Here is a 12,795-nt window from a genome sequence, read left to right on the forward strand (position 1 = left end):
TAGTTGTAATGTTTACTATTGGTACTATCTTAAAGGCAGCATTTAAGACATTCCATAATTTGGCATCATTGTACCTTCCATCCTTTTTTCCCCACTATTTCCTTTCATTTTTTTTTTTGTTCCCATCAAATGAAGATATTCTAAATTGAGTAGTCTAGACTCTACCTTTGAGCCTTTATATAAGGCTAATCCTTTTTCTTGAATGGCAGTCCCTTCATTTTTGCCTCTCAGAATCCCAATTTTCTTTCAAGGTTTAGTTCAGATGTTACCTCTTTTGAAGCTTTCTTTGATGATTGTCCTCTGACAGTGCCTTCTCCCTCTCACTCTCTTTTTTTAAAAAGAGCAATGATAAGAGCAATAATTGCCTTGTATTATACTTAAGTGCATTTTAAAAAAAACTTTTCAAAAGAAAGTAAAACTCCCTTGGAAGAAGGGATTTTAATTTTTTTCATATTATGGACTCCTTTGGATATTGTTAACTCCCGAGGATAATGTTTTTGAATACGTGAAATAAAATACTATAAGCTTAAAAAGAAACTAATATTGAAATAGTTATCAAATCATTAAAATAAAAATATTCATGGACTTTGGTTTAGAATTAGACCACCTGTTTTACGGATGTGAAGTTTAGTTTTTGTCTTCATATCCTCAATATCTTGTACATAATAAGTACTTAATAAGTATTCATTAAATTAAAAAATATTTTTATCATTTTACTTTATGATTGACCTCAAGTATATTTATAATAAATTATAATGAAATTATAATTCACATATTATATACTTAAAATCAAATATTATTTTATTATTTAAAAATATTTTCTTAATTTTATTTTCAGATCTACATTCTCTCCTTCTCATTTCCCTAAAATTTTGATTATTTTTTCTAATTCGGTAGGATTTCCCCTATATTCCCACCCTTTACTGCATAGTATTTTGATTCTTAAGTCAAATTGGAAATATCCATACCTAAATAAGCATTAATGATTTGACTAAATACAAAGCATGCTTGAAATTCATAGCTTATGATTCTTTTTCAGAAGGCTGTATTTTTAAAGTACTATTCTGTGTTTTGTTGGATTCGGTTGCCATAGCATCTCTCTAATCCATTTTTCTCCATTTACTTTACTCACTATCTTATTAAAGGTTCTCAACTCTGTTATTGTGATCACCCCCTAATTGGTCTTCCTGTCCCATGTTCCTCTTTTTAAAAAATCCTTCACACTGAGTTGCCAGATTAACATCTTTAAAGGACACTTTTGACTCTATCACTTCTGTTAAAAAATCTCTATAGTTCCTTAATTACTCTAGGTTAAAATACAAATTTTTCTGTTCGACTTTTCATGGACTCCAGACTGTCTTTTTTCAGACTTATTGCACATTACTTACCTTTATATACTCTAAATTCCAGTAGTATTGGCTTATTTAATTACTGTAAGACAATCTGAGTCCTTTTGTTGTTTTTGCATAAGCCTTTCCCCCCCATTACAGGAATGAACTCTCGCTTTACCTTTGCCTTTTTGAGTCCAAGTTTGCCAAGGTTTTAGCTCGTGTTATTTCTACATGAAATTTTCTGATTTTAAACACACACACACACACACACACACACACACGATAATATTATTTTCCTCCAACAGAATCTAAGCTCCTTAAGGGCAGGAACTATTTTTGTCTTTATCCTCTGCCTGATACTTAGTCTCTTAAGTTTGTTAAATGAATGAATTATTATACAGTAATTTGTTGAGTGAATGAATTACTATGTCAATTTATATCCACTCATTAAATTCTAGTAGCTTTGTAACCCCCCCAGAATGAAATAAAAATTATTTTGTTTGGCATTTAAAGCTATTGCATAAGCTCATCCCCCCCCCATTCCACCTTTCTAATTTTCTTATGTTTTCATCTCCATGAGTTCTAAATTCCAGCAATGCTGATCTATCTGTGATTTCGTGAATATGACACTTCCCATCTTCCTCCCCTTGCTGACTTTGTTCTGCCTCCTCACCTCTGCATCTCAGTTTCCCTGGTTTCCTTCAAGATTCAAATTAAATCTTCCCTGATGTCATGGTCATCCTAGAGAATGAAAGAGACACAATACATTCTACTTACTACAGGCCTTTCTAGGTCCCTAAACTTTCTCCCTCCCTCCCCCCCATTCATAGATCCTTTTAGAAATCTGAAGCCTATGGACTCTTTCTCAAAATGTTTTTAAAAGTATAAAGTAAAATATGGATTACAAAAAAAATCAGCTATATTGAAGTAGTTTTTAAAAATAATTTCACAGACCCTAGGTTAAAAACCCTAGCTTTACCTGCTACTATACTGCTTTCTCTTTATTCTGTATATAGCTTGTCTAATTCGTTGTTTTACATGTCATTAGATGTAAGTTCCCATAGAGCAAAATCTGATTTTGCTTTTCTTTATAGCATTTAGCACATGCCTGACACATAGCAAACACAATAAATGCTTGTTGACTGACTGACAAAATGACTTGTTAACTCTTTTGAGCTTTACAACGACCCTGTGAAGTAGGCAAGGCGTATATTACCTTTTATGATAGATGGGCAACGAGACATTGAGAAGCTTGCCTGTGGTCATGCAGCATGTGTAGTAAGGGAGGCATAACTAAGATCCAAATGACCTTTCTACATTAAACTGCTCTCAGTCCACATCTTCATGACCTTCAAAATATGAAAGTATTATGTTCAGTAAACTTGTGTTTCAGTTGTTTTTCAGACTAGTCTTTTTAAAATGAAGGTGAGAGGGGCAGCTAGGGGGTGCAGTGGATATTAACTCTGAAGTTATAGGAGTTAGGAAGACCTGAGTTCAAATCTCGGACACTTAACACTTCCTAGATATATGACCCTGGGCAAGTCACTTAACCCCAATTGCCTCGGCAAAAATAAATAAATGAATGAATGAATGAATAAATAAATAAATAAATAAAATGAAGGTGAGAGTTTCGGACCACTCCATCTCTGTGTGCTTTTTGCCCGTTAAATGTAAATGCTACCCAAGGCTTTCTCCTGTCTGACCTTTCCTACCTTTCCATCTTCTTTCAGTTTATACTTAGTGATCTCTTCTGTTTTCTTTGCTTTAATGGTCCACAGATTTAGATCTTCTTGACTTCAGTCTTGCATTGCCAACTGCCTATTGAACATCACAAATTGGATGACCTATAAACATTTCAAATTCCACATAAAATCTGACTCATTATTTTTCATACCTATTCCCACAATCACTCCTTTTTCTCTGCCTGATTTTCTATTTTTGTCATTGATATCACTATTCTCCTGGTCAAATTTAAAACCTTGGAGTTATCCTTGATTCTTTTCCTTTTTTGTTCCCTCACATTCATCCCCTGTGGTCAATTAGTCAACAAATATTTAATAAGCACCTACTATGTGCTCTAGGTATTATGATAAGTACTGGGATTACAAGAACAAAAAATGAAGCAATCTATTCATGAGGAGCTTAATGTTACAAGGTAGGGTAAAGTTTACAAATCTTAAAGTGCTGTATATTAGGTGGTAGTTTTCAAATCCAGCCCATTTCTCCTTTTCAATGTATCCTGTATTCATTACTTTTTTTTTTTTTTGGTCACCCTAATTTAGTCCTTTTCCCCTCTTAAAACATTTTCTTAACTTGTTTCCCCAGTTTCTCATTGTACATACCTCCCCTTTCTAATCTGTTTCACATACTGTTGCCAAAATAGATCTAGAGCTCAAAGTTCCCTTAAAAATATCCTATCAACCCTTCCTCTCTCCACTGCCAGCTTGATACATTAGGAAATTGAGGTTCCAAGAGGCTGAGTAACTTGTCCAAAGTAACCTTGTTTTGAATTTTGGTTCTCTGATTCTAAAGCCATTTCACTAGTCCCACTTTTTACTATTCTTTACTTCCTGCCACTATCTTCTTCGTGCAAAGATTTGATCATTTCATTTTCCTTGACAATAACTTTTAGTTGTTCCTCATTTTAACATTTAAAACATAAACAGCTCAATTTTTAATGCCACAGCCCCAGTTTGCCATTTTTATCTTATGTTCCGCTTCCTTAATAGTTTCTCACTTTATCAGTCAATTGGAACCATTTTCTGTTCCCTGAACATGTTTCTGTGTTTATGTTCTCTTCTGCTGGAATTATAAAATATTTGTTGGGAGAAATTGTTACAGAAGAAGGAAGAAAAAAATAGACGTATTAAGTGCATACTATGTTCTAGATACTGTGCTTAAATGAAATGCATAACTTTCTTGGATACCCTAGCTTGAAGTTAATGCTTCTTTCTTTGATTTCATATTGTGCTTTGGTACTCATGGCATCATTATCTTGCCTCATATTTATTTGTATGATTGTGTTATTGCTGTTAGAGTGTATGTAAGCTTTCTTAGATCAGAAGCCATGTGAATGTGTCGTATTTGTGTTAGTGTATATATAAGAGACTTAAGGGGAGCCGTGATAACAAGAGTACTGAACTTGTCAAGACATATGTATTCAAATCCACCCTCTTAATATTTTATATATTGTGTGATCATAGGCAAGTTCTTTAATCTCTCAGAACTGCAGTTTGTCTATAAAATAGGTAAAACCTATTAGTTAACCTGCCTCTTGGGATTGTTGTAAGAGCCTACTGAGAACATCTAAGTGCTTTACTGTAAAGTGTAAGTACTTTAAAGTGCAATATAAACATCATCTTTTATTATTTATATAACTCTTACAGTACCATGACACATGTGAATGATTATCAAGTTGAATTTAGTTAGAATTCATCAGTAAGCATTTAGGGATAATGATTCTTGGCAACTATTTTTTAAGGTTATTGTGAATAATACATGGAATTATACATGTAAAAGCACTTTGCAAATTTGAATGTTGCACAAGTGTTACTAGAACTACTGTTAATTGGAACTTAGGGACATAAATGGAAAATAGTACCTTTTAAGAGGTTCACATTTTTTTTTAAAATAGCATATCATTTTTTCAAATACATGGATAGTTTTCAGCATTCACCTTTGCAAAACTTTGTGTTCCATATTTTTTCCCCTCTCCTTCCTCCCACCTCTTCAAGATAGCAAGCAATCTGATATAGGTTAAACATTTGCAATTTTTCTAAACATATTTCCATATTCATCATGTTGCACCAGAAAAATGAAATTAAAAGGAAAAACAACATGGGGGGGAACACCAAACAAAAAAAAGGTGAAAGTACTGTTCTTTGATCCACATCCAATCTTCATAATTCTCTCTCTGTATGCTGATGGCATTTTCCACCCTAAGTCTATTGGAATTGCCTTGAAAATCATATTGTTAAGAAGAGCCAAGTCCATTGCAGTTGATCATCACATAATCTTGTTACTGTATACAATGTTCTCTTGGTTCTGTTCACTTCACTTAGCATTGGTTCATGTAAGTCTTCCCTTCCCGGGCTTTTCTGAAACCAGCCTGCTCATCATTTCTTATAGAACAATAATATTCCATTACATTCATATACCATTATTTATTCAGCTGTTCCCCAACTAGTGGACATCCAATCAATTTCCAGTTCCTTGCCACTACAAAAGGACTACTACAAACATTTTTGTACATGTGTGTCCTTTTCCCTCTTTTATGATCTCTTTGGGAAACAGACCCAGTACAGATACTACTGGATCAAAGGGTATGCACAATTTTATAGCCCTTTGGGCATAGTTCCAAATTGCTCTTCAGAATGGTTTTATTTCATAACTCCACCAACAATACATTAATGTTTCAGTTTTCTTACTTCTTCTGTCATCTTAGCCAATCTTAGAGGTGTGAAGTGGTAAGGAGGATCACCTTCTATAGAAATATAAGCCTTGATGGTTTTTTCCCAATTCTATGGTGTTAACCTATGTTTAAATTCTCAAGTGCCAGATAGTGCATAAACTGCTAAATAGTACATTTTTTATCTAAAATAAGAAATGCATCTAAACACAATCTTTAGTAGTAATGATAGACAATGTACAGTTTAATTTGTTTGAAATTCTGTTCAGTTTTATCCTCAAAACTGACAAGTTAAGTTTGCCAGAAAATGCCCATCTCTCTTTCTGTGCTTATAACAATCTCAAGTAGTTAAAATGCAAGGTCATTTTGACAAGTGGTAAACTACATTTATCCTACTGGCTTTAATCCAAAATGGATTTTTTTTGTCTATCATTTGTAATTACATCTTTTTTTTTAATTTATTTTTTTTTATAATAACTTTTTATTGACAGAACCCATGCCAGGGTAATTTTTTACAACATTATCCCTTGCACTCACTTCTGTTCCGATTTTTCCCCTCTCTCCCATAATTACATCTTAAAGAAATAAAATTGCAACATTACATGGTTTAATTTCAGAAGTTTTGAAGTGAAAGATTGATTATATAAGATAGTCATGCTTCCCAGATGTTCAGAGCTAGACGATTTCCAAACTGTTGTGTTTACCATCTTTTATGGGATATCTCTGTTCTTGTCCTATCGACTGGGAACCATTTGGTATTCATTTATGAATCATAAATCATCATATGGAGCAGATGCAGTTTCTTATAGGCCACTGAAGCAAAAATTGTCATATTTAGAAGAAGAAAAATAATTAATTTTGGAGTTTAATTAACGTATATAGATTATGTTTATATATACATCTTATATCTCTATATGGTTATAGATTATAACTGTGATCATCTTTTGTAGCTTTTGGCTGTTGGTGTTTTTAAGTTCCTCACAACCTGAACATTCCTTACTTTCTAGCGTTTGATTTTAGTTCTCTCTGCGTATTCTAGCCATATTTCCTTGTACATAAAATTCCATATCTAGCTCCTTGCCTTTGTACTAGTTTTCTATGCCTAGAATACTCCTATCTTCTCACCTCTATCTCTTAGAAATTCTGTGTTTCTCCAAGACTCAATTTAAATAACTCCTTTTCCTGGAAGCTTTTTTCTTTTCCTTCTTTGGAGTCTAGAACTTTCCTGTCTCAAATTAACTTTTGTCTACTCTCTTTATCTGGTATATACTTAATTGTTTTCTTCTTGTCTCTTTATTTTTTTTTTATTTTTTTTATTTAATAGCCTTTTATTTACAGGATATATACATGGGTAACTTTACAGCATTAACAATTGCCAAACCTCTTGTTCCAATTTTTCACCTCTTACCCCCCCCACCCCCTCCCCTAGATGGCAGGATGACCAGTAGATGTTAAATATATTAAAATATAAATTAGATACACAATAAGTATACCTGACCAAAACGTTATTTTGCTGTAGAAAAAGAATCAGACTCTGAAATATTGTACAATTAGCTTGTGAAGGAAATCAAAAATGCAGGTGTGCATAAGTATAGGGATTGGGAATTCAATGTAATGGTTTTTAGTCATCTCCCAGAGTTCTTTTTCTGGGCATAGCTAGTTCAATTCATTACTGCTCCATTAGAAATGATTTGGTTGATCTCGTTGCTGAGGAGGGCCTGGTCTATCAGAACTGGTCATCATCTAGTATTGTTGTTGAAGTATATAATGATCTCCTGGTCCTGCTCATTTCACTCAGCATCAGTTCGTGTAAGTCTCTCCAGGCCTTTCTGAAATCATCCTGTTGGTCATTTCTTACAGAACAGTAATATTCCATAATATTCATATACCACAATTTATTCAGCCATTCTCCAACTGATGGACATCCATTCAGTTTCCAGTTTCTAGCCACTACAAAAAGGGCTGCCACAAACATTCGTGCACATACAGGTCCCTTTCCCTTCTTTATAATCTCTTTGGGATATAATCCCAGTAGTAACACTGCTGGATCAAAGGGTATGCACAGTTTGATAACTTTTTGAGCATAGTTCCAAACTACTCTCCAAAATGGTTGGATTCGTTCACAACTCCACCAACAATGCATCAATGTCCCAGTTTTCCCGCATCCCCTCCAACAATCATCATTATTTTTTCCTGTCATCTTAGCCAATCTGACAGGTGTGTAGTGGTATCTTAGAGTTGTCTTAATTTGCATTTCTCTGATTAATAATGACTTGGAGCATCTTTTCATAACTAGAAATAGTTTCAATTTCTTCATCTGAGAATTGTCTGTTCATATCCTTTGACCATTTTTCAATTGGAGAATGGCTTGATTTTTTATAAATTAGAGTTAATTCTCTATATATTTTGGAAATGAGGCCTTTATCAGAACCTTTGACTGTAAAAATATTTTCCCAATTTATTGCTTCCCTTCTAATCTTGTCTGCATTAGTTTTGTTTGTACAAAAACTTTTCAGTTTGGTATAATCGAAATTTTCTATTTTGTGATCAGTAATGATCTCTAGTTCTGCTTTGGTCATAAAGATCTTCCCCTTCCACAGGTCTGAGAGGTAAACTATCCTATGTTCCTCTAATTTCTTCTTGTCTCTTTAAAGACAAGGATTATTTTAACTTTGCACAGTTTCTGGAACATGTTTTTCAGTTGTGTTTGATTCTTTGTAACCCCATTTGGGGTTTTCTTGGCAAAAGTGTTTTGCCCTTTTTCTTCTTTAGTTCATCTTAAAGATCAAGAAATCAAAGCAACCACGGTTAAATGATCTGCCCTAGGGTTACACAACTAGCAAATGTGAGGCCAGATTGGAACTCAGAAAGGTAAATCTTCCTGATTTCAGTCCTAGCATTTTTTCAACTGTGTTACCTAGTTGTTCTTCTGGAACACAGTGCTTAAATAAAATATGAATGGCAAGTAAGCAGTTTAACTGATTGGTCTTTCCCTTTGATCTAGTGGTAGTTAATAAATATTTATTTTGGATTATAGTAGATACTTAAATGCTTGATCAGGGGAAGGAGGCCAGTCAGTCAAACTGCTTGTCACTCCTCTATTATATTTCTCTATTATAGCTACAGTCAGTTCTACTATAATGCTTCTTTTTAAAATATTTTTAAAAATGCTTCTTTTCCAATAGAATTGATATATTAGGGAACATATTTGGCATAATTCAGATTTCTGTTCAGTTTTAGGGAAAACTTCTTGTAGCAGTTGAGATTTTAGTTGGGACTTAACAGGAGATAGTCAGGGTGGAGGAGGGAGAGCATTTCAGGTATAAGAGATAGCCTCCCAAAATGGGCAGAAAATTTCTGGTTCAGTTGGAGTTAATAGGAAAACATGATCAGTTAGGGGTTTGGTAAAAGGGTATTTCAATGCCTGGGATGGAAAGAAGGTCAAGACAAGGCACCAGGACAAAAAGAGATCCTAGAAGATTTCTTAGTAAGCACTGCGTATAAAACTGGGTACCTAGAGAATAAGGATATAGGCAGAGGGGCAACCCAAGGATAGAACTCAAGGCCAAGGACTATGTCTATTTATGGATTTCCTAAATAGTTTATGTACTACTCTTATTTATTAGGTGGTTCTTTAAAAAATAAAAAAGTGTCATTGACATTTTTGAGCATTGTGTCCCTTACCCATAAACCCTCTGATTTTCATTGCTTGATTTTGTATAGTACAATGCTTTTGAAGAACACATATGGGCACTTGTTTCTAGTAGATTTTCCATTATTAACTTTTATAATAAGGAAGGAATTAAAATCAAATTTTATCAGGCATCAAATCAGTTTTACCAGAAAATTAGGGAAATATCAGGAAAGCTTGCTGTTTTAGGGAAAGTTGGTCCTTTCAGTTGCCTCCATGAAATTGTTTTCTCTTCATGGACTTTTTTACACACCAATGATCTAAAACAAGATAGTTTATAAAATCTTTGATATATATATAATTTGTATACACAAAATAATATACCTTATACAATTTATTGAAATAGAACAATGGTTTTTATGTTAAAATAAATGTACTTGTTTTCTAGGTTCATAGAGGTAATAAAATTCCTTCATAACATTTTATTAGTGATTTATGTTCTTACTGATTCACATTGGATTTATTGAAATTTATGAATCTCTGATTTGTTTGTTAAGTTTCTTTAAGTACATTGATGGTAATGTCTATAAGACCCTGGATGAAGGATTTTTTAACCTGGGCTACACAACCTATTTCCAGAATTAGTATATTTTAAGGGGTCTCTGTGACTTTATATAGAAGGAATTTTACTAATTGAAGACCAATGCCAAATTTGGTATTGTTTCCAATTTTTTTTTCTATCCCCATGAGTCTATATCATTTCTCTCTCTCTCTCTTTTTCTTCTCCTTCCTTCCCTCTCTCCCTTTCTTTCATACACAGACAGAAACAGACACCTTTTTAAAACTCAAGTTTAGCAAGGAAATTAGTCAGTAATTCTAGAGATATGCTATGGATTTTACGAAATCTATTTAATGGACCTTGAATCTTTAATTCTCAAACAGGTTGAGTCATTTATTTTGGACCAAGAAGATCTGGATAACCCAGTGCTTAAAACAACATCAGAATTATTCTTATCGAGTGCAGCAGAAGGAACAGATTTACGCACAGTGGATCCTGAGACGCAAGCAAGATTAGAAGCATTATTGGAAGCAGCAGGTACTTTATTTGCACTCTCATGTTATCCTTGCCAAGTAATTTTTCACTTTATGTACATATAAATTGTTAGCTATCTATATAGAATTGATTAAACTTTTCCCATTATGAAGAATATGTTCAAATTTGTAAAGTTGAACTTTAAAAATTCCAAGATTAAAAAATTAAATTTTTGAATACCTTAAATTTCAGTTAATGACTTCTGGATTTATCTTTTTAATTAAGAGTTTAAAGTTCTGTTATGCTAATGGCAAACTCCTTTGCCCTCAACAGTTTACAAAATAAAAATAATATGCAAGATAATTCTCATTCAGTTTGAGAAATCTTGACTTTGATTTATAAAATGCCATATTTTTCTATGAGTAATCATGATAAACAAATTGGAATTTCCCTTGGAATAAATTAATCAATAGAAAATAAACTAAATTTTTGATAGCTCTACAAATAATGCTAAATAAGCATAAAGATATTTTAAAAACAAATGGACAAGAATATTTAGGAACACAGTTTTGAGGTAAAAGTCAATTAATAGCAGACTTGTATTTTCAGACTTAAAATGTATTTCAAAATATCTCTAAATCTAATATTTGGATTTTAAAAAAGAGACAGACAAACCCATGAAACAGAAGAGATTTCAGACATGGAATCAAAATATATAAGAGATTAATGTTGGGTCAACCTATAGAAAATAAAAAAAGGGGAAAGGATTAATCTTTTAATAAATATTAAGATAACTGGTTAGCAATATGATAGAAAACAGATTTCGTCTTCTAGCTCACATATACTGGAACAAAATCTACATGATTTGTAGACTGAAACTTTGTTTTAAAACCTTTTATAAAAATAGAAGAAAATAGAGTAGCATATCTATGTCACTTCTGGAGGGGGGAGGTAAGTATCTATTAAAAGGAAGAAATTATTGGGAACAAGATAAATGGGCCTCATTACATTAAAAAGAAAACCTTTGCATATGATGGAAAACGATATTGCATTATAAATTTATGATGAACATCAAATTTTGGAAGAAAATAAATGAAGTAGTCAGAAGGAAGGCCTAGTCTTCAGTGCATCCTTTCAAAAGATGGGAACATAAATTTACAATTGAGGGATATACATGGTCCTTTTTAAAAAAAAAAAAAATCATATGAAAAATCCTTGACAGCAAAGAAATTAACATTGAAACAAGTTTGAAGCATCACCTCATACCAATTGAATTATTTTTGGAAAAAATAAAATTTCATTGCTGGCATTATGGGGAATAAATACACTCATGCATTTTGAATGAAATTGTTATCTCAAGCAATCAATCTAGCAGTACTCCACTTTTTAACAGGAAAAGAAAAAAAGCCTCTTTAAGTATATTTTTCTTGGCATTTTGTTAATGTGAAAAAACTATGTGGTATCTGTGTGTGTGTGTGTGTGTGTGTGTATGCATACACGTGTGTTTCTGTGTGTACATACACAGTAATAGGAACTGGAAAGCTAGGTAGTACAGTGGATAAAATGTCAGGTCTGGAATCAGGAAGACTTTCCTTTGTGAGTTCAAATATGACCTCAGACATGCAATAGTCTGGACAAGCCACTTGACCCTGTTTGTATTAATTTCCTTATCTAAAATGAGCTGGAGAAAGAGATGGCAAAACACTCCAATATCTAATAAGATGAAGTTGGAAAGACTCAGGGCACTACTGACCAACAACAAAAATAATAGGAATGTGGAAATAGCTGAATATGTTGTTGTTAACATAATAGAATAATGTAACTTTTTTAGTAAAATAGTTATGTATCTCATATGTGAAGAATATAAAGAAATTTGATGAAATAATAGAGTCCAAAAATAAGTATTAGAACAGAATGTATTCTAATTATTATCATATCAGATGAAAGTATACAGAAAGGGATAGATAAATGAGGAAAGGTAATATAGATACCCAGAGAGATTCCCAACAAATTGTTTGTCTTACATATTTAAATTCATTTTTTCAAATGCAAATAGTTGTAAACCAAGTGTAATTGCTTTAGTTAATATCAAGTTTATTATAAACCATAAAAAAAGATACACTGGGCTTTGTAAACTAGTAAAAAGCTCCATAATCCTTAAAAATGTGGCAAGGCAAAAAGAAAAATATGTAAAATGTATGAAGCAATGTACACTTACCAATTTTAATTTTATTTTAACCCCTCTCCTTGCTTATTTTCTATATGAAGTTTCCTCCAGTTGAAAGACAAGCTTTCTTTAGAGGATTAATCATTCAAGTAAAAATTAGTCTTTTTTGTCCTGTATGCATAATAGTCTCATATTTATGTATTTTATTTTACTTTTTTAAAAAAT

At 32.6% G+C, this 12,795-nt stretch overlaps 1 protein-coding gene across 10 annotated transcripts in view; it reads left to right on the plus strand.

Annotated features, from left to right (window-relative positions):
- Positions 1–12,795, plus strand: part of LOC100933962 (ankyrin repeat and KH domain-containing protein 1) — a 134,404-nt gene that overhangs the window by 20,717 nt on the left and 100,892 nt on the right. For all 10 annotated transcript variants that reach the window (XM_031953392.1, XM_031953393.1, XM_031953391.1 and 7 more), the window contains exon 2: positions 10,313–10,466. In XM_031953392.1, coding sequence (XP_031809252.1) covers positions 10,313–10,466 — 154 coding nt within the window. The remainder of the gene's footprint in view (positions 1–10,312; positions 10,467–12,795) is intronic.

This window comes from Sarcophilus harrisii, chromosome 2, assembly GCF_902635505.1.
Source record: "Sarcophilus harrisii chromosome 2, mSarHar1.11, whole genome shotgun sequence".
Lineage (NCBI taxonomy): Eukaryota > Metazoa > Chordata > Mammalia > Dasyuromorphia > Dasyuridae > Sarcophilus > Sarcophilus harrisii.